Source organism: Anolis carolinensis, chromosome 2 (assembly GCF_035594765.1).
Source record: "Anolis carolinensis isolate JA03-04 chromosome 2, rAnoCar3.1.pri, whole genome shotgun sequence".
NCBI classification, from domain to species: domain Eukaryota; kingdom Metazoa; phylum Chordata; class Lepidosauria; order Squamata; family Dactyloidae; genus Anolis; species Anolis carolinensis.
The window spans coordinates 209,137,465-209,160,615 of NC_085842.1; the positions used below are offsets into that span (position 1 = coordinate 209,137,465).

Consider the following 23,151-nt stretch of genomic DNA (forward strand, 5'->3'; position numbering starts at 1 on the left):
AATTCCATCCTTAATCCCGTTGGTTGTTTCATGATATTAAGGTGGCTACGCCTCTCAGACTACAACTTTTCTTTTTTGGAACCTGGATCAAAAGATACCTCAAAAATACAATGCTATCTAAATAAAATGTTACACTAACATTTGAAAAAATATCTGTTCCTGTTTTGAAAGTGTTATTTCCTATTTAACTGTGCGGTACTTACTTTGAAAATAGTCATTATACTCCAGAAACTTCATTTTTGGGGCTGCCACAAACTATGTTGATTTGGTTGAGGCTCGAGATATTCATTGAAAAACTATAGCAAAATATGCTGCAGGATGTCCTGCAAAAACAAAGCTTTGCAGTTTAATAAACTTTTTCCATGTTTTTATGATAGAACCAATTAGGAAACGACATTTATAACACAGGAACAAAAAAATGTGTTACATAGTGTTATCAACAACGGATGTCAGTCCTTGACAAGAAAGAGGACCTTTACACATCTTGACACTTCATAAAGGTTTTTGTACATTTCTCAGATGGTTTTTTTTGCAGAATTTTCATTTGCACATAAACATTGTCTTCTGCAAAGAAGAATACTTTTGTACACAAAAATGTTTACATAACATACTTTCTTTTTGCACATGAAATTTTAACAAAATAATAAAAATTATTTATTAACACATTTTTGAGAACATGAAAGAATAGGCACAGTTTTACTTTTCTTGAGTGTGTAATAGCATACAATTTAATAACCCAATCTAGAATACCCATTGTTCACAACAGTTATATTTCATCTTTTTCTTTTTGCCATCATGGTGGGGGAAGGGGATAATTTTCTTATCACAGAACACTAATATTCTGCATCACAAGGACACACTAGACACATAATCCTGAAGAAAAGTAAGGAAATTGCCCCATTTTTGCAAATCAGAATGCTGATCTCATGATAGTATTCTGTCATTAAACTGCAGGCTGGCCGGATCTTTATTCCCATAAAGAAATCCCCCAACCTCAGTTTCAGTTTCAATTGTGACAAATTTTACAAATGCTGTTAGAAAAGGCCCCAACTTTTCAAGTCTCACACTTGTTTTTCATAATTAAAGTAGGCACAGTGATGTGAGGGAGCCAAAATGAATGCCCCATTAAAAAAAACAGATCATAGTAACATCAGCTGAACTACATTTGAACAGTAGCTAGCGAGCTACATCTTTCAATAGATTAAGCTGTTTTATTCCAGATAAGACCACTGATTTGGTCAACTAATCCATTCTTCTCCATTCTACTTGAGAGCAGCTCTCTTGTCACACAAAGTCACTCCCGTCTATGTTGTGAGGAACAAATAAAATAATGGCATCAGGCAATGTCTTTAAACCACCAATAATAAAGCTCCAGCCAACATAACCAGTGTTAAAAATAAATCCCCTACATTGACTTTCTGGGAGTTGAAATCCAAAACATCTGGAGTATCACAAGCTCCCAGCTGCCACTTAAAAGTCTGAGGTTGTGTGGTAAATGGAGATTAGATAGGCGGACAGAACTTTTTCTGAACATGTCAAAGTCTGGAATATAGATTAATGTGATCCATACTCTCAATGTTCCCAACTTGCACAAGTTGGTTCAGTGGCCCTGTTAAGGAACAAAGTGGTCATTATAATGAGATCCAGCATTTAGTCCATCATTGTTCAAATACTGTTAGTAGAACAGTGCACTGATACCAGCTTTTCCCCTTGGATATAGACAGGAATCCTCAATTCAGTTTTGGTCTAATGCTCCACTTCTCAATCAGTTGTGACAGGGGATCTCAACCTTTGGCTCTCCAGATGGTGATATATAGAACTTCAATTCCCAACATTGTCTACCATTAGAAATGCTTGTTAGGGCTCTAGGAGCTGAAGTCCAACACATGTACATGATCAAAATGAGAACCACTGGATTTTAGGGGAAGCCCAGTTCCTAGATGAAGAAACAATGACATGAACCAACAGTGTTGCTTCAGATTATCTTATAGCCATCTTCAAACAGGTTGGTCATTCCTAGTTACAGACAGCTGGAACTGCAGCAATAGCAACATGCAGTTGCTATGGAAGTGATTACACTCTGCTTTCAGGATAACAAGTCGGTGTAGATGTGCCCTTGGATGGGCCTTAGAGAGCTATTGGCAGTTAGAGCAGACAATACTGGGCCAAAAGAATCAAAGGTTTGACTATATAGGCTGCTTCACACATTGAAAAGCCCCCCTCCCCAAATACGTTAGCCAACATATTGTTGAAACATTCACAATTCAACATGACTATGCATTGACCATGAGGAATTCAACAATAGACAAAATAATTCAATTGAAAAGAGCAACTGCATGAGCTCTTATGCATCACCTTGAAGAAGTTTTAGCACCAAAACACATGAAAATAGACAGAGACCAAGTCCACATATGTTAGCCAACATATTGTTGAAACATTCACAATTCAACATGACTATGCATTGACCATGAAGAATTCAACAATAGACAAAATAATTCAATTGAAAAGAGCAAGTGCATGAGCTGTTATGCATCACCTTGAAGAAGTTTTAGCACCAAAACACATGAAAATAGACAGAGACCAAGTCCAGAAAATGTCTCACCACTGGGCTCCAGAAGAATCTTAAAAAGTGAATTATAAGTCAGTCTAGGACTGCAAACAAGAGTAGTGTATGCAGAAGACGGGTATAGTGTCCATAGTAGAATCGTCTGTATGCAGAGCTTCAAAAAGTTCCTTCTTTGGTCTGTTGACCCTGGAATCCTTCAGGCCCTCATAGCCTAAAGATCATAACTTTGTCCAGCTCTGCTTGTAATGTCTTAACCCAAGGCTAGCAGCTTCTCTGTTACTGGCATATCCAGAAGCCATGACACCCAAAGGACGAGGAAGAAATAGCACAGGATTCTTTACTGCGTCTTGGTCCCATCAGCAGATCAGCCTGTGATGAGAGGCATCACACCAAGCTCCTCCAGTTTTGCTCTCATGATAGCATCCCAGCCCTTATTAGCCTGTGGATTGCGAGGTGATGGGTGCATCACTCCCTCAACCCGCACGGTGATACCAGAGGCCGCCAGGGCCTTGCGGGCCCGCTGTTCCGCAAACCGTCCCACACCAATGACCATCACAATGCCCAATAGCTTCACCGTTTTGCACAGCGCATCATCGCAGACCTGCAAGAGCTGTTCCCGCTGGGCTGCTGGCAGGTCTGCCGGAGTCAGGTTGCGCCCACTCTCGCTGACGAAAAGCAATGGGCAGTGGTTGTGAACAAAACAGCGGCGGAAGAAGACATCAGGACTGGCACACAGGGAGCGGAAGAAACCCCAAAAGCGGGCTCCACTAACCTCGGTCTGGGGGCACTCCAGGCCCCGGATGGGTCTCTTGGGGTGCTCACATGCCGGCCTAGAAACCTCTCCACGTACCTGGAGCCAGTCTCGGACAGGCTGCACTGCTCCAAATGGCACCTGAAAGGGGTTGGGGAAACCAATAATCATGACTTAGAAACCACAGTCAGATAGGGAAATAGTTTTATTATGGAGACCAGTGAGGAAAAAGAGAGGTATTTCTAGTCATTATCACTATCTGAAGTGAATATAAGCCATTTTGTGAAGAACCTCACAAGGAAATCAGAATCAAGTGGGAAGGAAGGAGACAAATCAACCACATCCATCCAGCTAAAGAGTGCAGAATGTATCATGACTGTACCAAGAAAGGAGAGACTTCTGAAGTCAATTCTCCACTAAAAGTGCCAGCTCCCATGAGTGCACCCATCTCTCAACATCTTTTAAGAAGAGGGAACATGAGAGAAGCCTCCCACAAGGATCATAAAACATCAAACATCCAGGCATCCTCTGGGCAACATCCATGCAGGCGGCCAATTCTCTCACACCAGAAGCGACTTGCAGTTTCTCAAGTCGCTCCTGACATGGAAAAAAAATCTCAGAAGAGAACTATATTATATGCTTTTAAAAGCTGCCTATAAAACTAGCTAGCCAAAATGTACATGAAACAGCATGTTTCCTGCTTTATAAAGCATATACAAAAATGCATACATTCGTGAAAAAAATATAGGAAGAAACCTTAATTGCAGGAAACCAATTGCAAAAAAGAAAGATAAATGTTCTCAAACACACATTCAAATGGATAATTTTGGGAGAATGTGAATAAATTTCTAGGCAGCAATCTGAAGGAGAAACTACCACTGTGTGAGTTTATGTGCCATCAAATTTCCTATTGATTTATGGCAATCCCATGAATTTCACAAGGTATTTTTTTACAAGAAATAATTGGAGGTAGCTATACCAGTTCCTTCCTTTGAAGGCCCACAGTGCCTGGTATTTATTGGCGGTCTCCCATACAACTATTAACCAGGGCTGACCTTACTTAGTTTCCAAAATCAGACAAAATCTGATACTTTTGAGCTGTTGTTTTGTTGTTTATTTGTTTTATCTTGTTTTGATTTTAATTGTACTTTTAATGGATGTTATCTGTGAGTAGCTTGGGTTCCATTTTGGGAGAAAGGCAGCACAGAAAATAAGAAATCAAAATCGACAAGACCAATTGTTTTGAACTTAATGCACATGAGGAATACTGAGAATTTTGTTAGACTCCTATGATCCCCTCACAGAATTATAATTTTTAGGAATCCCCTTGGAAGAAGAAATGGCTATTAAACCAGCTTGTCTGAAGTGCAGGCAAACAGTAGGAAACAGGAGCTGTTACTTTCTTGCTCACTGATACCTAATTCCTAAAGTCACTGCAGTTTAAGTAAATGAAGATTGTCCAGGGTCCTTCAGTAATACATCCATTGAAGGGCTAAGTACCTTTGGCATCTAGAGCAAAAGCAGTCATTTTACACACCCACACAAGTTTAACTTTCCTCTTCACAATATTTCAGCAAGCACTTTGCTGCACTATCAGTTCCCTAATCCTTTCCTTTCTTGGCACAGCATCAAAGGAGAAGCTGAGCTATCTCTCAAAGTGTTGAGTCGGCTACAATAGGAGCAGACAAGGAGCACCATTTCCGCCCACATGGTACATGCCACATGCAGGAAGCCAGACAGATAACTAGATGCATCCTCCTGTCCAGAAGAGCTCATAAATTAGGATTATAAAGTTCACATATAATAAAAATTAGCCAAACAACTTTGCTCTTCCTTGGATGTTTTTTTAAACTATCATAATCATGTTGCCAGAATGACTTTTTGAGCAGGTCACATCAGAAACAAATTAAAAGAATGGCTGTCCTTTATATATTTTTGCAAAATGTAGCTGATAGGCTAAGTACATTTTTAAACCTCATAACAACAAAAGTGTGTTATTATCAGTGGACATATAATATAGCATATAGCACAGCTGGTGGCCATGTGGCTCTCCAAGTGCTGTTAGATTCCAGCTCTCATTTATCCCAGCCAGCTTGGTCAATGGTTATGGGTGACAGGAGCTGTAGCTCAACAACATCTGGAGGGCCACAAGTTCACTAGCAGTGTTTTTCCCAATCTTTGTAAAATAGAAGTGTTTCCCCAATCTTTGATGAGTAAAATGCACTCGTTCTCTAATTTAAAATATACAATGCTGTAACAGACAGATGCGGGGGAAATTTTGTTTTCTGATGCTCTAGGAACAAAGAAGCAGATGATGGAGCAGCATTCCACTCCAACATCCCAATATTCTCCCAAAAGTTACTTAGTAAAGGTAAAAGTTTCCTCTTGACATTAAGTCTAGTCGAGTCTGACTCTGGGAATTGGTGCTCATCTCCATTTCTAAGCTGAAGAGTCGGCATTGTCCATAGACATCTCCAAGATCATGTGACTGGCATGACTGCATGGAGCGGCGTTACCTTCCCACCGGAGCGGTACCTAGCGATCTACTCACATTTGCATGTTTTCGAACTGTTAGGTTGGCAGAAGCTGGGGCTAACTACAGGAGCTCTGCAGATTCGAACCACCGACCTTCCGATCAGCAAGTTCTGCGGCTTAGCAATTTAACCCGCTGCACCACCGTGCCCCCTACTTAGCTTGTCAAAAGAAAAGTCTGTGAGATAAAGCTTTACTGTAGATTACATTCTAGACCTACAAAGTTTAACTTACTCTCCATACCTTAGCCTATGGCTACTTACCCCAGTCTGTGCCATACCAAAAGGTCCAGGGTTCATGCCAAGAAAGAGCACCTCCTTAGGAGACCGGCAGTATCGATGCACATAATCTTGGTGTGGCTCCCAGGCATAATCCAGAGGCTTGTAAACATATCGAACTGACTCTGGGAAGGTGAGGTCCCCCAGGCGGACCATTTGCTCTCGTTCAATGCGCAGAAACTCTTCAGCCAAGCTGCCCCCCTCCAAGAAGTTCATGGCCTCTGAGGAGTTCATCAGAGCTCTTCCACCTGGCAAGTAAGAACAGCAACAAAACAGATTATCTCAGAGAACAAGAGCATTTAAGTTTTCCTTTGTGGATATATCTTCCAGAATCCCCCAGCCAGCATGGGCAGTGGGTATTGCCTAGAGATTCTGGAATCTTTAGGAACTTCTTCTAGCTGTACAAAGACCTCAATTTTGACTTGATGGATGATAGCCATTGATACAGTCCCCAGCACAAAAATTCTACATAAGACAAAATACTGTGTACCTATCGGGGGTCCTTTGACAAAATATCCAGGAAACCTTCCTTCTTATCACCTCAATGTCAAGCTTCTGCTCCTCTGTCTTTGAGAGCATGGCTGGGAGGCTTCCAGGCTTCTTCACCTCAAGAGCTAAGCTAAAGCACATGAGAACATGATAGAGTGCCTCTTCTTCAGAATAATCCCCTTCACCCATGTTTCAATGCAATGGTTGGGATCTACCTTCTCAGTTGAACAAGCCTCTTCCAAACATCAACTGGACTTCATGACTCCTCCCAGTTCAGACAGGGACCAGAGAGAATGAATGTCTACTGAAGGTCAACCTAAAAAGCCCCAAGAGGCCACAGCACCACCTTAAGCAAAGATCACAGTACTGGGGCTGTCATGAGAAGCAGTTCAAACATATGCATACATTTTATAACAAACTCTGTCCTCATTCTTTTTACCTGGCTGAATCTTTTCCTGAGAAGCAAACAAGTACACTGCAAGAATTGTATCATGACACTTCACTGCAACAAACATTTCACAAAGTGAGCCTCTGCAAGAAGCGGAACTCACTGAAAGGCTCAGCTGAAATCAATAAAGAAACACATTGATTTTATTTCTGCAAGCTATATTTTGAGTCTGGCATGTTACTGTTAACCGGACATATTCTGTTATTTCCCAGTGTAACAAAACAGAAAGTATGAAATACAGCAGTGCCTTGCAAAAATGACTGGCAATTTTAGCGGCTCTTGTTTAAAAAATTGAAAACATCCCCCCCATAAAAAAGAGAAATTACAAACTTTGCTATGGAATGTCAATGCACAATGCAGAGCGGCTACCACACGCACATAAATTTCAATGTGTCCTGACAACTGAAATGTGGTAAGGCTACCAAATAAATTGCCAAGGGATTTTCAGTTTGATGCTAGCAGTTTAAATTTTTCATGACAGAGAGAAATGCAAAAAGTGACTCTTTCCCCAAATGCTAAGTTAAGTCCCTATGACATGCACCCCAAAATCCATAGTGAATGGACTAAACCTCTGTCTTCCTCTATTCTTTCAGCAAGAGTGCCTTCCCACCACCACACCCCTCCCAAACAGGTGAGGAGCCCTATATATGTCAACGCTCTGATCCATGGCAGCCCATTTCGTAACTACCTTATTCCTTACACCACTGAACGGATGAGAGATTTCTATCATAGCTCAGCTTACAAGTGAACCAGGCATGGCCTCCAAATATATTCCTCCACAGGGAATGTTCCTTTTATTGCCATTTTTATTACCATAATTAGTAAAGCATTCACTCAAGATACAAAACATTACTGTAAATAACCTATAAATGCTCTGTGCTGTGATTAAAGAAAGACAACCACCTCCACACGTGTGCTCACTTGCAATCTCAGAGAGGAGAAAAGAATAAAACTTGAGAGCCACACTCGGTGAAGAGATTATTAGCTCACAAAAGGCATATTGGAAAGTGACTGTTTGGAGTGTCTATAGATTTAGGAATATTGGGGGGGGGGAATAATTTGACCCCTCAATTATGCTATCTCCTTCTCTCCCAAATCATTCCAAAATTGAACCTGGCAGGCACCCAATTTGACATACAGCCAAAGGACAGCAACTCACCCATAATTACTTAGTAATTGCCCACAACACTGGATTATACATTAAACCCAAGAATCTGTTCTACAATGATGTAACAAGGCGGTATGGGCTTGTAGAGGAGTTGGCCAGGCTGGGTCAGCAAGCTAATTGGTTGGTTTTGGAAGATGTATTTTCAAAAGCTTCTTCTTAAACATAGCCTGAAATGGCTGATATTCTTTGGAGATCCCATCCAAGTACTAACCAAGGTTGACCCTGCCTAGTTTCCAAGATCAAATGGGTTCTGATGTCTTCAGGAAACTCAGTTTTTAAAACCATAGAAATGACTGCTTTTAAAAGATAGGATAAAAGACTCTTAAAAGCCAGCAGACCAACAAGCATAAATATTATGTACAAAAAAGCACAACAGGACCAATTATTATGTAAAATAAGCACAAAAATCACAACTACAAGAAGTGACTTATTGTTGAAGCAAATTGGGCCAATAAATTACACAGTACAAGGATTTCAGCCCATCTGTCCTTACTGCAGCAGAGAACAAGACTGAGGTACAAGTCAGGAAAAAGAGGCCATGGATGAGCAAAGGGATAATCCAGCAAGTAGGAGGAAGGTAACAAGTGAAGGGAGCGGAACAAGAGTGAGGGGAATCAAAAGGCACAATGATGGTGGTAGCAGCTGGAGGCAAAGAACCAGAATGGATCAACCCACAGTGATCTCAGTTCCCTGGAATAGCAACAATAGCAGCAGCAGCAGCAGTCTATTTCCACCAGCCAGTTCTTTGCCAACAACTTTGTCCCTCAGACTGCACATTCTCCTTTCCACCATGAATATTTAAGGACTTTCATAAAACAAGGTAAGTCGAGCATTCCAGTTTTTTCACTGGTGCCCTAACATGTTCTTAGCAGCCCTGCAGACCCCTAACAACCCAAAAGCAATGTCAGGTCCAGCAGTATTCCCAAGAATTTGAACAAAATATTGTCTGGTCTACACCTCTCCTACGAATACTTAGGCTCCATTGGCTGGCTGAATAATTCTCAATACTGTAATCCAAAAGAGGAATTTCTGCAGTTTTTGAGTCTCCTCAGGCTGTGGACCTCATCCTTCAGAGGGAGTGCAATCCCATCAAAACTAAGCTAGGACCAGCAAGTTGACTGAACAACAGAATTTCTATGTTATCTGGACTCAGCCTAAGCTCTAGTCCATATTCAGTGCAACGCTGTCCCACAACAACTGTTCAGGATCTCCACAGTATCCTTGGCTGCAGTTGAAAAAGAGAGAATGCTAAGCTTCAAAGCCAGTCACTGTTTGTGGTTCCAGGGTCAGTGATGAGTGGTGAATCCAGTATAGGTTTATTGTAAAATGTAAAAGTGCTATCCAAGGTGCTGGACTTCTTTACCAGCTCACATTCATCACTTTGTATAGCACTTGTCAGAACTGGACTAAAATCTGCAGCAGATTCACCACCGCTCTGACATAGGATTCACCAGCTGCCACTGAATGAAGCTTAGGCTTCTTCCACACTCATTAGACATTTGGTTTCACTTTAACCCTCATGGTAACTTCTTATAAAATCCTAGGTGAGGCAATATAGGTCTCTGGTTGAGAAATCTAAAAGCCCCTCTCTACTCTGCAAATACCTGGCATTGCCATGGTTATCAATTGGAATCATAGTGCTATAACTAAGTTGCATGCAATGACCCGCAACACCAACTCTTTGGATTAGCTTTTCCAATGAATTAATATAGACACTGAAAAGCATGACAAAAGCACAAGGAACAAAAAAGAACTCTGAAAAAATGTTCAGTCAGTGTAATAGGCAACTGAATAATAATCTTCCTACACTATATTCTGAAAACAGTTGGCAGATAAGACTGAAACTGCCGCAAAATGAAGCCCCAACTATCTGAAGAGCAACTTGTCCCCTATCTTTTAATGAAGCAGTACAGAGAAAGGATACATGAAAACGGCTCCCATGGAGATGCAGTAAAGCACAGAAGTCCTACTTCAGTCTCTTCAAGTCCTCAACATGGTTTTCCCGTTGTCAGCTCCATGACGTGCCAAGAACCATTCCTGAACCAATATCATCATCTCTTACAATACAGAGACAATTCTGAGCCATGCTACTGAGCACCTTCTATGTTTCACTTGTGTTGCCATCAGCACACACCAGCATTTCTGGTAGTGATTACTGCATTATTACAACTCCTAGAGCAATCATGAGAGCACAAAACACTTAATGACTGAACGCTCACTATTCTGAAAATGCTCTGATAGCCTTCATACTTCCTCATACAGATACAAGACTAAAATATTGGGCTGCAACTTGGGGATCCAAGTTCAAGTCACTCCTGAGCCATGAAACTCATACACAACCTTGGGCCAGTCATCCTTTTTCATCTTGACCCACCTTACAGGGTTTTTCTGAAGATAAAATGGGATGTGTTTAAGGGATCTTGAGAATAATATTTTTACCTCAAGGTCCATTCAATCTTCATGAGGGAGAAAACTGAAGGTAAACTACACTCAGCTCACTGAAGGAAATGTGGGATATAAATGTCAATAAGGACATTTCACTTACATCATGAGAATTCTGAACTGGATTTCATTCTCTAAGCCCTGTAAGGTTGTGGAATTTCTAGTGCAATTTATCTGAGTGAAAGGCACAAGGGAGGTTAAGCTTTCCCTTCCAGCTGCAGTAATGGAAGTCACATCAACCATCTTCTATGGCTCCAAAGTGTTGCTATAATGCCCCAAGCCAGACAGGTCTTAGAGTGCTTCTGAGAACCAGTGAGGTGCAGTGGTTTGAACATTGAACTACAATTTTGGAGACCAGCATTCATATTCCCATTCAACCATGGACACTTACTCGGTGATAGTAAGTCACACTCACCGTAAGTTGAATATAATTTGAAGTTAAAGAACAACAAATGAATACCATAAATACATTTTTCAGACTGAGGAAAAAAAGCACATAGAAAATGTTTATCGGGGAGTGGTTCCAAAATGATCTGGGGGGAAAATTGAATGAAAGGGGAAAGTCCAGGCTCACTCAAGCCACCTTTTCCCCAGAGGACAGTGTGTGACAAATGGGGCCTCCCACTCTACGGGTCTATTTCAAAACCTTCTGAAGGAACTTCATCTCATAAAAGGCCATGGCTGCTTGGGAGATTTAATGGCCTTGCCAACTGCAGAGGGTGTAAATCTATGAAGCCCTGGACATTAACAGCCTGGGAACTCCATGCTCTCAGAGCACAAATTAACAACATCCCATTCATTGGCAGAGGAATCCCAGCATGCCTGAGCATTTAACAAGCGGCTGGGGAGAAAGGAAGGGGGGAAGGAAGGTATTTCCCCACAAAGCATCATTCAGGGAGTTACATTTCCTCAGCAGGTGAGCAAACGTGTCCTGGCCTTGAGTTTCCACAGCCAAGCCTCCTCCATCCTTCTCTACTCATCTCAGAGCAATACTCAATCCGCAAGATGGGCATCGAGGAAAGGCATTTCCTCTAAATTATGAAGAAGCGCTTTGGTCATTTATTCAAATGGAGAATTTGAAGTCACTATGATACAGAGGCTGTCCTTCAAATGCCATTGGATCTAACAGGATTTAAAATTTCCAAAGGACTGGGGCATGTGAAGTTGCACCTGACAAATTTCTGTAGAGCAATGCCATTGTTACAAGCACAGGCTGTTTTATCAATAAAGAAAGTAGCAGTTGTAATCCACACCCAGCATCAGAGTGCCATTCAGTTACATCTAGTCTAGTTGTTAACTGCCATCAAGCTGACTTCAACCGAATCTATCCATCTGAAATGTATTAATCTTCTCCTCCTGACTTCTACCTTGCCAAGCATTATTGTCTTTTTCTTCTGTCAGGTCTTCTCATAATATGGTTAAAGTCTCAGCTTAGCCATCTTAGCTTCTAGGCTTGACTTGCTTTAAGACCCATTTATTTGTCTTTTTTGCACTCCACAGTACCCATAGAATTCTCCTTCAGCACCACGTTTCAGATGAAATTATTTTTCTTCCTATCAGCTCTCTTAACTGGCCAAATTTCACGACCACGTATAGAAATGGGAAATACAATGGCATGGACAATCTGAACTTTAGCTTGCAATGATACATCTTGAAACTTCAGGATCTTGTCTAATTCCTTCCATGGCTGTCCTTTCAAGTTCTAGTTTTCTTCAGATTTCCTGACTAACGTCTCCATTCTTATTAAAAGCCAAGATATGGGAAATCTTGAATATTCAATGCCTTTGTTTGATTTTCATTGCAGTGGCGCAGTGTGTTAAAGCACTGAGCTGCTGAACTTGCAGACCGAAAGGTCGCAGATTCAAATCTGGGGAGCAGACCGCCCGCTGTTAGCTCCAGTTTCTGCCAACATAGCAGTTCGAAAACATTCAAATGTGAGCAGATTAATAGGTACCACTCCGGCGGGAAGGTAACAAAGCTCCATACAGTTATGCCGGCCACATGACCTTGGAGGTGAATATGGACAATGTCAGCTATTCGGCATAGAAATGGAGATGAGCACCAACCACCAGAGTTGGACACGGCTGAACTAAGCATCAGGGGATACCTTTGCCTTTACCTTAAATCATCTGTGGTCATTATTTTTATCTTCTTAATGTTCAACTGTCCTGTGTATTTTAATATATATATTTCATAGAAATACGTTTTAATATATGTATTTCACATAATATAACCATGTGTTTTTAACTGCATTGTGTCCCGCCTCAAGTAGAGGCAGGTAAGAAATACAATCTGTAGAATATTCTTTTGTTTTCTCTATTTGTTTACAGATTCTAGTTAGTACTAGAATAGCTTGAAGCAGTTCTGCCAATTTTGTCCCTTCGCAATTGGCCTAAACATTATCCTAGCTAGATCACCCACCGAAATTCAAAAAAATGTAATATTAGAGATTTAGATTTAAGGAAAAAAACCAAAAATGTACAAATATCCATGTACAATTTCACACATGTCACAAAGCACTATGAAGAATCTCTCCCTCTACTGGTGTGCTTATGTGAAATACAAACATTGATAGGGCTGGTGGGACACCAATTTTGTCCCTTTGCTATTGGCTAAAACATTATCCTAGCTAGATCACCCACCGAAATTAAAGAACTGTAATATTAGAGATTTAGATTTAAGAAAAAACCAAAAATGCACACATATCCGTGTACAATTTCACACAAGTCACAAAGCACTATGAAAAATCTCTCCCTCTACTGGTGTCCTAATACAAATATTAGGCACTTTAAAAGATCTCAATGTAAATAAAAATGGGGCATTGGTGCATGTCTTTTTAAGTGACTGATGGATCTGTTATTCTGCCTTCCATACTGGCCTCTGAAACAGACATGGGTAGAAAAAAATTGCAAGTGGATTGTGATAAAGCTCTGCTTTCCCCTTTTCTTTTTCCTGTTCATCCAAAACCATGCGAGGAAGAACCAAGTAATGCAAAATTAGGATTTCATACTGCAAGATTATCATCAACTTTGTCCTACTGCCCCCACATCTAGTCACATTGCGCCATCTGAGTAAGCAAGCTGGGCAAGTGACTTCTGCACAGGCTGAACAGGGTGTGATGGCCATTTAAAAGCAAAAAAAGTGGCAGCAAAAAGGGAAGGCACATCAACTGAAGTTGGGTAACATGTCCAAAAATTATGAAAAGGCTGGGAAATCTCTGTAAACAGAAGAACATGTTTTTTCCAGTAGTTCACAGGGGAAAGAAATATAAAAAGTAAGGTGTTCCAAAATTCCTTTGTAAGGTTTGTCCTAGGACTGGCGTGTCCACACTTGCTTTTTGCTGAAATGCTCTCATATGATTTAAAACAACTGCCATCAGCTGATAAATGTGGGAGTGTATGTCAGAGAGCTGGTGATGAAGCCAGGACTGATAAATCTCCAGTGGTATGCCATCAGTGGTCACTTCTGTGCTCATGGGCAGCCAATAGGTAATATATATCTATCTAGAAGCCCAACTACACTGGCCTTTCCGTACTTCGTTTCTTGGCTAGTTGTGGATATATTTTTGGAGTCTGAAAATGGACCATTATTGAAACAGAACTTCCAGATTTGTGCAGAGAATAGGGAATTATCTCTGATATTGGTGGCGGAGGCAATCGAGTAGGAAGAGACCCCAAGGGCCATACAGTTCAACCACTTTCTGCCATGCAGAAATACACAATCAAAGTACCCTGACAGATAGCCATCCAGCCACGCTCCCAGAGAACAGCATATCCCACTGCCAAACAGCTTGTTTCGTAAAGAAGTCCTTCCTAATGTTTAGGTGGAATTTCTTTTCCTGCAATTTGAATCCATTGCTTTGTGCCCTAGATTCCAGGGTAACAGAAATCAAGCTTGCCCCATTCCACATACATAAGCTTATTTATTTTATTTACTGGCATTAATACAGCAGCTGCTACTAACCTATTGGACAAAATAGTCTGTTAAGAATCATAACCTTTCTTTATATAAAAAAAAGGATTCAAGGCCCCTTCTACACTGCCATATAAAATCCAGATTATCTGCTTTGAACTGGATTATATGGCAGTGTAGACTCATGTAATACAGTTCAAAACAGACAATGTGGATTATCTGCTTTGATGATTTGGATTATTTGGCAGTGTAGGAGCCTAATACTCCTGGCTGCAAAAACAAACATTAAAATGTACACAATTTGGTGGAATCACTAGAGCTGTAACAGAGGCCAAGTGAGATTTGCTAGGGGGCAGGACTTCGTGACATTATGTCTTTGCCTATGCAAATGAGTGGCACAAATATGCAAAAATGTTCAAACAGAGCAATATTTCTTTTCTTAGAAAAACAAGATCAACCAAACAAATTTCCTATTTCCATAATCAACGCCTGGGATACAAAGTTTTCTTCTTAAAGTATTTAGAGCCCTTCCAAATATCCCTTCCTATATCCCAGGATCTGATCCCTAGTTTTCTGTTTATCCCAGATTATCTGGCAGTGGGGACTCATATAATCCAGGTCAGAGCAGAAAACCTGGAATATAGGACCTGTCTGGATGGGCCCTATGATTCCCTTTTCTGACAAGCATTTGAAAAACAAAATAATTTGTTTTCCAGTTGGAACTTTTTTTTTTTTTTGACAGAATGCGTGGACTGTATAGGTCAAGTGGCTTTAGAGCAGGCATGGACAAACTTCAGCCCCACCAGATGTTTTGGACTTCAACTCCCACAATTCCTAACAGCCAATCGGCTGTTAGGAATTGTGGGAGTTGAAATCCAAAACACCTGGCGAGCTGAAATTTGCCTATGTCTGCTTTAGAGGGTGACTATGTGTAATGTCAGATCAAGACAACCTTATAATAGTTGTCTAGAACAAAATATTCAACTGGTATACCTTGTTCCCTGTTGGTGAAATGCCCCAGCCAAAGGTGCAACTACACTATAGAGTTAATGCAGTTTGAACCCACTTTAAATGCTCAGTACCATGGGATTTTCCTCTCCAGTGGATTCCAAGAATGTGTCTACTCTACACTATAGAGTTAATGCAGTGTGACACCACTTTAAATGTTCAATACCATGGAATCATGGAAGTTCTAGTTTTATAAGGCCCTTAGCCTTCTTTGCAGAAGACTGCTGGTGTCTGGGTTGCTGTGAGATTTCCAGACTGTATGGCCATGTTCCAGAAGCATTCTCTCCTGATGTTTCACCCACATCTAGCAGGCATCCTCAGAGGTTGTGAGGCCTGTTCGAAACTAGGCATGTGAGGTTTATATATCTGTGGAATATCCAGGGTGGAAGAAAGAACTCTTGTCTGTTGGAGGCAAGGGGGAATGTTTCAATTGGACACCCTGATTAGCATTGAATAGCTTTGCAGTTTCAGAGTCTGGCTGCTTCCTGCCTGGGGGTATCCTAACGCCTCCCAATAATGGATTCCTCTGCAGCTTCAAAGCAGCCAGGCTTTGAAGCTGCAGGGCTATTTAAGGCTAATCATGCTGCCAGGGCCAGCTAACACCTCCCGACAAAGGATGCCTCCAGGCAGGAAGCAGCCAGGCTTTGAAGCTGCAAAGCTATTCACTGCCAATCAAGGGGACCAATTGCAACATTCCCACTTGCTTCCAACAGACAAGAGTTCTTTCTCCCACCCGGGACATTCCACAGATATATAAACCCCACTTGCCTGAACTCACAGCAACCCAGTGATTCCGGCCATGAAAGCGTTCGACAACACACTGCTGGTGTCCTCACCAACCTACAAATCCCAGACTGTCATACCACTTAGCCACGGCACTTAAAGTGATGCCAAACTGCATTAATTCTGCAGTGTAGATGCGCCCGTGGCTTCGTTCCACCTCTAGCGCTAGCTGCAAAGGGGGGAAAAGTGAATCAAAAGAGAGAGTTGATTTCCTTGTCAGAGAGCTTCCCTTTTAAAAGATAGGGGAGACCTCTTTCCAGGACACCTAATACCCCGTAAGCCCTCCGCTTCCAACCCACACTTACCAGCAAACCCGGATTCACACCATATTCTTCCATCATTTCCTGTGCATGGGTTTCTGGGAACTGTAGTTTGGTGTTTTAGTATTTTTTAACCCTACACATTCCTCCGAAGGGTTTCTTTCCCTGCTATTCCCAGTTTCCCCCTGGGAAGAACTTGAGAGTGTAATGCTTTGGGTTTCCCTGCCAAAAGGGCTCTATTAAGGAGCTTCTATTAGGATCACACCGAGTCTTCTTAAAGGGATACGAGGCTCGAAATGTGTTTGGGCGGATTCGCGTGGCTCTCCTTCCTGCAGATGAAGGCGGGGCGAGATCGGGTTGGACTGGGCGGGGCTTTGCAAACAAAGAGTAGAGTTCCTCTGAGCATGGGCAAAGGGCTCGTTCCTCCCAAGTGTATCGACACTGTAGAATGTATGCAGTTTGACCCTATTGAACTGCCATGGGGAGGCAGAGAAGGCTGGAGACCTTGTGAAATTGCAGCCCCCAGGATGCAGAGCATTGAGCCATGGCAGTTCAAATAGGATCAAACTGCATTCATTCTGCAGGGTAAATACACTCCAAATTATGTTAGGAAAACTTTTTTCCCTCCTTTGCTTTCAGACTCCTTTCTTATATCATTGATTATTTTTCCCTTGGAGAAAAACTTGCAGCTAAGTGGAAGCCAGTCTTTCCAACATGCTTTTGGAACTGCATTTCTCCTCTATTTATCTCGGGTTGATCTACTTCTTAATTCACAGCTTGTGAGGCCTGGATACCTTAAAGTAGCATTTCTCAACCTGGGGGTGTCAGAAGAGTTGCCAAAGACCATCAGAAAACACATATTTCTAATGGTCTTAGGAACCCCTTTGGCAGAGAAGGCTGGATGTAGGTGAACTACAACTCCAAAACTCAAGGTCGATGGCCAACAAACCCTTCCAGTATTTTCTTTTGGTTGTGGGAGTTCTGTGTGCCAAGTGTGGTTCAATTCCATCGTTGGTGGAATTCAGAATGCTCTTTGATTGTAGGTGAACTATAAATCCCAGCAACTACAACTTCTAAATGACAAAAATCAATCCCAACCCCACCAGTATTCAAATTTCAGCATGTCGGGTATTTGTGCCAAATTTGGACCAGTGAATGAAAATGCATCCTGCATATCAGATATTTACATTACGATTCATAACAGTAGCAAAAGTACAGTTATGAAGTAGCAACAAAAATATTTTTATAGTTGGGGGTCACCACAACATGAGGAACAGTATTAAGGAGTCGTGGCATTAGGAAGGTTTTCTAAGATCTACAGAGATACTTGCAGGAACACCTCAGCAAATGAGAGTCCAAAAGTGGCAGGCTATAACCCGGAACCTCAATCAGTGGCTGACACTAGATGAGAGACTCCCTCCTGGGCAGACAGAAGACTGGGCGATTTGGAAGGCGCTAAACAGGCTGCGCTCTGGCACCACGAGATGCAGAGTCAACCTTAAAAAATGGGGCTACAAAGTGGAGTTCACATCATGCAAGTGTGGAGAAGAGCAAACCACAGACCACCTACTACAGTGCAGTCTGAGCCCTGCTATATTCACAATGGAGGACATTCTGACAGCAACACCAGAGGCACTCCAAGTGGCCAGCAACTGGTCAAAGGACATTTAGTATAATGCCACGTTGCTGTTATTGTTGTTTTAAAACTTTGTATTTTCAGATACATTACAACTTGTACCCTTGGTTCGCTTCTGACATGATAAATAAATAAATTAGGAAGGTTGAGAACTACTGCCCTAAAGACACCAGATCCAGTCTGTTCTTGGAATCTAAGCTGGGCCCAGCCCTGTTTAGTACTTGGATGGGACTATGGAATACCTGGTGCTGTGTGCTGTGAATATGTTGGATAATAAAGAGGGATTAAGGAAAAGCCTATTAAACATCAAATTAGGTTATGATTTTACAAATTAAGCACCAAAACATCATGTTATACAACAAATTTGATGGAAAAAGTAGTTCAATAGGCAGTAATGCTACGTAATAATTACTGCATTTACGGATTTAAAACCAAAATATCACAATGTATTGAAAACATTGACTACAAAAATGCGTGGATAATCCAGAATGTTGGATAAGCGAGTGTTGGATAAGTGAGACTCTACTGTACCACACAATTAAATAGGAAATGACACTATCAAACCAGTGTAATTAATATGCCCATATTAACTCAAGTCTAATGCACCATTGAATCTAATGCGCACCTCAATTTTCAAAACCCTGAAACCCAAGACACTATTTATCATATGCAAATCTAAAGCACACCCTGATTTTGGGAAGGTAATTTAGTCAAAAAAGGTGAATGTTATAATCAAGTAAATATGGGAAATCGTAGCCAGACAATGCCCTTTGGATTCCAGTGGTTCTCATCCTATGGGTCCCCAGTTGTTTTGGCCTACAACTCCCAGAAATCTCAGCCAGTTCACCAGCTGTTAGGATTTCAGGGAGTTTAAGGCCAAAACATCTGGGGACCCACAGGTTGAGAACCACTAGATTAGACTAGTCTGTTTCCTCTTTTGTCTTTCTCAAGTCTTTTTATCCTGAAGGAACCTTAAAACAATGTCCAAGTTTCAGGAAATCCCTGAATTATAAAGTATTATATCTACAGCTCAAAAATGTTATTGCTTTGTTTCTCAATCTCTCTCTCTCTTTAAAAAAAACCTAGAGTGCCAGGTAACCTAGTTGAATGAGAGGGCATGTGCCTTCCATTTAGGTCAGGGTTCCCCAAACTAAGGTCTGTGAGACAGATGCGGCTCTCCAAGGCCATTTACCTGGCCCTCACATCAGCAAGAATAAAGCAAATCATCATATTGATGGTGCAGTGTGTAAGTTAAAAACCTTGATGTTTAAGTTAAAATGCCAAGACCCAGATTCAACTATTTGCACACACATTACAAAACACACTGTACAAGTGTGGATTAGTCTCACACTCTCTGCCTCTTAAAATAACTCACTCCACTAAGTTGTTGTGAGAATAAATAGGGGAAGAGGAAAAAGACGCACACTACTCATTCGTTCACTGGAGGAAATGAAGGGTCTAAGTGTAAAACATAAATAAAACATATTAATATAAGGCTTCCAAAAGGCTGCAGATATTCTGTGGTCAGTTTGTATTATGGGTTACAGATTATCAAAACTAACAAAATAGGGAATTATTAGGAAAGGCAGAGGGGGTGCATAATTTTAAGACTCAAGTTATTCCCATGTGAAAAATTCAAACTTTCACTGATAAATGAAGGGTAATGGAGAAAATCCAGAAACTGGGAGCGTGTGGATCAGCACAGTTTTCCTGGCCCTTGCATTCCAGAATCATCCCTGCTGCTACCTGATAGTGAGCAGAAGTGAATGGATCTCATTATTGCTTCTGTCAACACTCGTGCCTTATCGGGGCTGTCATAACAGACTCAGTCTCCCCTCCCTCTTCCCCAGACACAGCCCCTCGTGTGTGGGGGTTCTGCTAGCTGTAAGTAGGCATTTAGCAGGATCAGAAGAAAGGCTCACTTTCACATACAAATATTTTGAAGGTGCAGATACCCTCCTGGCCTCTCAAAAGCAGCTCCTCATGGCTGGTGCTTGTCCAAAGGTAAATGATAGGCAGGCCTGGAGAGCAAAAGAGCAGCTGTTTAGCTGAAAGGCAGCTCAGGGATTGAGGAACAGATGCTCTGTAGGCTGCACTGGGTGCAAGGTAGCTCTTTATGTTAAAAGTTAGTGTGGAATCTGAACAGAGCTAATGGAAATGTACCCTTTACCTTTTAGCTTGCAATGTGTATTCAGCCATAGCAATCCCCAACTGGCTCCACTGGACATAGGTGGCTGGGGATGATGAAGTTGTGGCCCTGTGTGCATCCTAGTTTGGGACAGTGGTTTGGCTATATTTTCCAGAACAGAGATGTAGAACCTTCAGCTCTCCAGAGCAAGGTTTCTTTTCTACTATATCAGATTATAAAAGACTAGGTTTAGGAATGCTTTTGTTACTAACTTTTTTCTCTCAGTCTAAGAGATGTTGCAAGATCTCTTTGTAATCTGGCCAAAGACACTAAAACTAAATTGCCTCCTAGTCCAGCTTCACCCACTCAAAGAAGTTACCCAGGGCTGATGCCACTTTCTTCTGGAGCAGGCTGCCCTCACCAAGTGCTCTGCAGGAAGTCAAGTGTGTGTTAAACCACCCGCGTGCCTTGTCTGTTATCACTTTCCTCCTGTAAACTCCTTTAAAATAAGCCCCAAAGCTCTCTCTCTAGCAATTCCCAGAAATGTCAGGAGGAAACGACAAGGTGAAAGTTCAACTACCCAATGGTTATAAATGAACTGCTTCCAAAAATCAATACAGTATCCCGAGAGCAGCTGACGCCAGTCCAGCTCTGCACAGATATAGGGAAAGGACAGGGTCCCTGAATGATACATAGTGTTGCCTTGAGGATTTATGCTACCCTCTTCCTGCGTTTGCAAAATGGGGAAACAATGTAATACTGACCTACCCTGCAGGGCTGTTAAAAAAGGCACACTGAACTAGCATATGGCTGGAGAGAGTTTTGAAGAGCTAGTTCAACACCAAATAGCAGGAGTATCAATAGGTAATCTTAGTGGTGGGCTAGTCGGAAGTCAGATTCTCCATCCCAGATTCCTAATGAACTGAATGAGGCAGCACAGGGATGGAGCCTTGCCCACCAATATCCTGTGGTCTCCATCCAAAGCAAGCACCAAATCAATTTTCTCTACTCTTTATTCAAGGACTTGGCTTTGCTGTCCTTTTGCCTTTTCCATACAATGAATGTGGAGGAGCAGAGAAGCACACACAGTGAACATTTCAAGGACTTGCCTTGAGTTCCAAGCCAAAAGGTAAAAATAAAGGTTTCCCCTGACATTAGGTCCAGTCATGTCTGACTCTGGGGGTTGGTGCTCATCTCCATTTCTAAGCCAAAGAGCTGGCGTTGTCCGTAGACACCTCCAAGGTCATGTGGCCAGCATGACTGCATGGAGCACCGTTACCTTCCCGCCGGAGCGGTACCTATTGATCTACTCACATTGGCATGTTTTCAAACTACTAGGTTGGCAGAAGCTGAAGCTAACAGCGGCTGCTCACGCCGCTCCCAGGATTGAACCTGTGACCTTTCGGTCTGCAAGTTCAGCAGCTCAGTGCTTTAACACACTTCGCCACCTGGGCTCCAAGCCAAAGAGGACTTAAATGGTTTGTCAAAGTGCATGTCCCTCAACTATCCCAATTTGGCAGGGGATTGTCAATTAATTCTCTGCCATCCCCTTTTTTCAGCTACAGTAGGCCTATCTATTACATGAGCTAATTGAATGTGGTTTCAGTTATGTCTGAAGAGAATGTCATATAATGGCTCTGGATGATCTAATGATGCCTAGAGAAATCTTCTCTCTAGGCCTCCAGTGCAATTCTATAGAAAACTTTTGCCAGTGATTATGCTGGAAGTTGATCATAGAATTGTGTCAGTCTCTATGCATTTTCTAGGTCCTCCAGCGTGATTCTAATATATGCTTCTGCCGGAGAGAAGAAAGATACATAGGGAAACAAATGCTTTGCTATATTATTTATTTATTTATTCATTTCATTTCATGAAAGAAAAATAGGATTCCAAATTGCATTACCACTGTATTCTGTGAAGAATCATGAAACAGACCCCTTGTGCAATACATAGACCCACCATACTTTTTAAAATGTCTCAGTTCTCAGCTGATTTCAACTGCTGTAAACCAAGTTCAAAGTGCAAAAGTAGTTTGACTCATTTAACTCAGAACAAGAGAAATGAGAGGAATGGATAGGATCTTGCCCTTCCCAGTCAGCTAAGGCAAAAGCAAACCAGGTCTCTCCTTACTCATGTGTTCTTCCCCATTGATAATGTTAGTCATCCTGACCACTTTCAAATGTCGCTTGGCCACAGAAGTCCCAGTTTTTATCTCTGAAATATTGAAGGTATGGATGTCTCTCTGAGTGTACAGAAGCAGTAAAGCCATATAACCCAGAATATCAAGGAAGATGATCCACAATATCTGCTTTGAACTGGATTATCTGAGTCCACACTGCCATATAATCCAATTCAATTTGAGCTGTGTGGAAGGGGCCATAGTTTGAGTATTGGCTTCAACTCTGGGGACCAATGTGCAAATGCCCACTCAGCCATGGAAATGTGGCCAAGATAACTCAATGATCAGTTCACCTTGGGATCACCATATGTCAGAAACAACATGAAGACATACAACAACAACACAACTTTAAGCAGTTGCTTAAAATATCACTTCAGCATTTAGAAATACAAGAAAAAGCAGTTACCAAGAGAATGGTAACTGGGAAAGAGTTCTAGGGGTGAATATTTTTTTATATCTCACACTCCTGCAGTGATGGAAATTTGAAGCATTCAATGGAGGAGTAAATTTCTTATTTGAAGAAGCATTGGTTCAATTTGCTTCATCCCTGTGATGCAGGCATGTAGGGGGA

At 41.6% G+C, this 23,151-nt stretch overlaps 1 protein-coding gene across 3 annotated transcripts in view; it reads right to left on the reverse strand.

The window, feature by feature from the left end:
* Positions 1–307: 307 nt before the first annotated feature.
* Positions 308–23,151, reverse strand: part of smug1 (single-strand-selective monofunctional uracil-DNA glycosylase 1) — a 43,344-nt gene continuing 20,500 nt past the window's right edge. For 2 of the 3 annotated variants that reach the window (XM_062971632.1, XM_008103627.2), the window contains 2 exons: positions 6,113–6,375; positions 308–3,458 (listed from right to left, as the gene is read on the reverse strand). In XM_062971632.1, the coding sequence (XP_062827702.1) occupies positions 2,931–3,458; positions 6,113–6,361 (777 nt within the window). In that variant the 5' untranslated portion in view covers positions 6,362–6,375 and the 3' untranslated portion in view covers positions 308–2,930. Of the gene's footprint in view, positions 3,459–6,112; positions 6,376–16,682; positions 16,962–23,151 lie in introns of those variants that run through there. The other variant, XM_062971631.1, reaches the window with a different exon arrangement.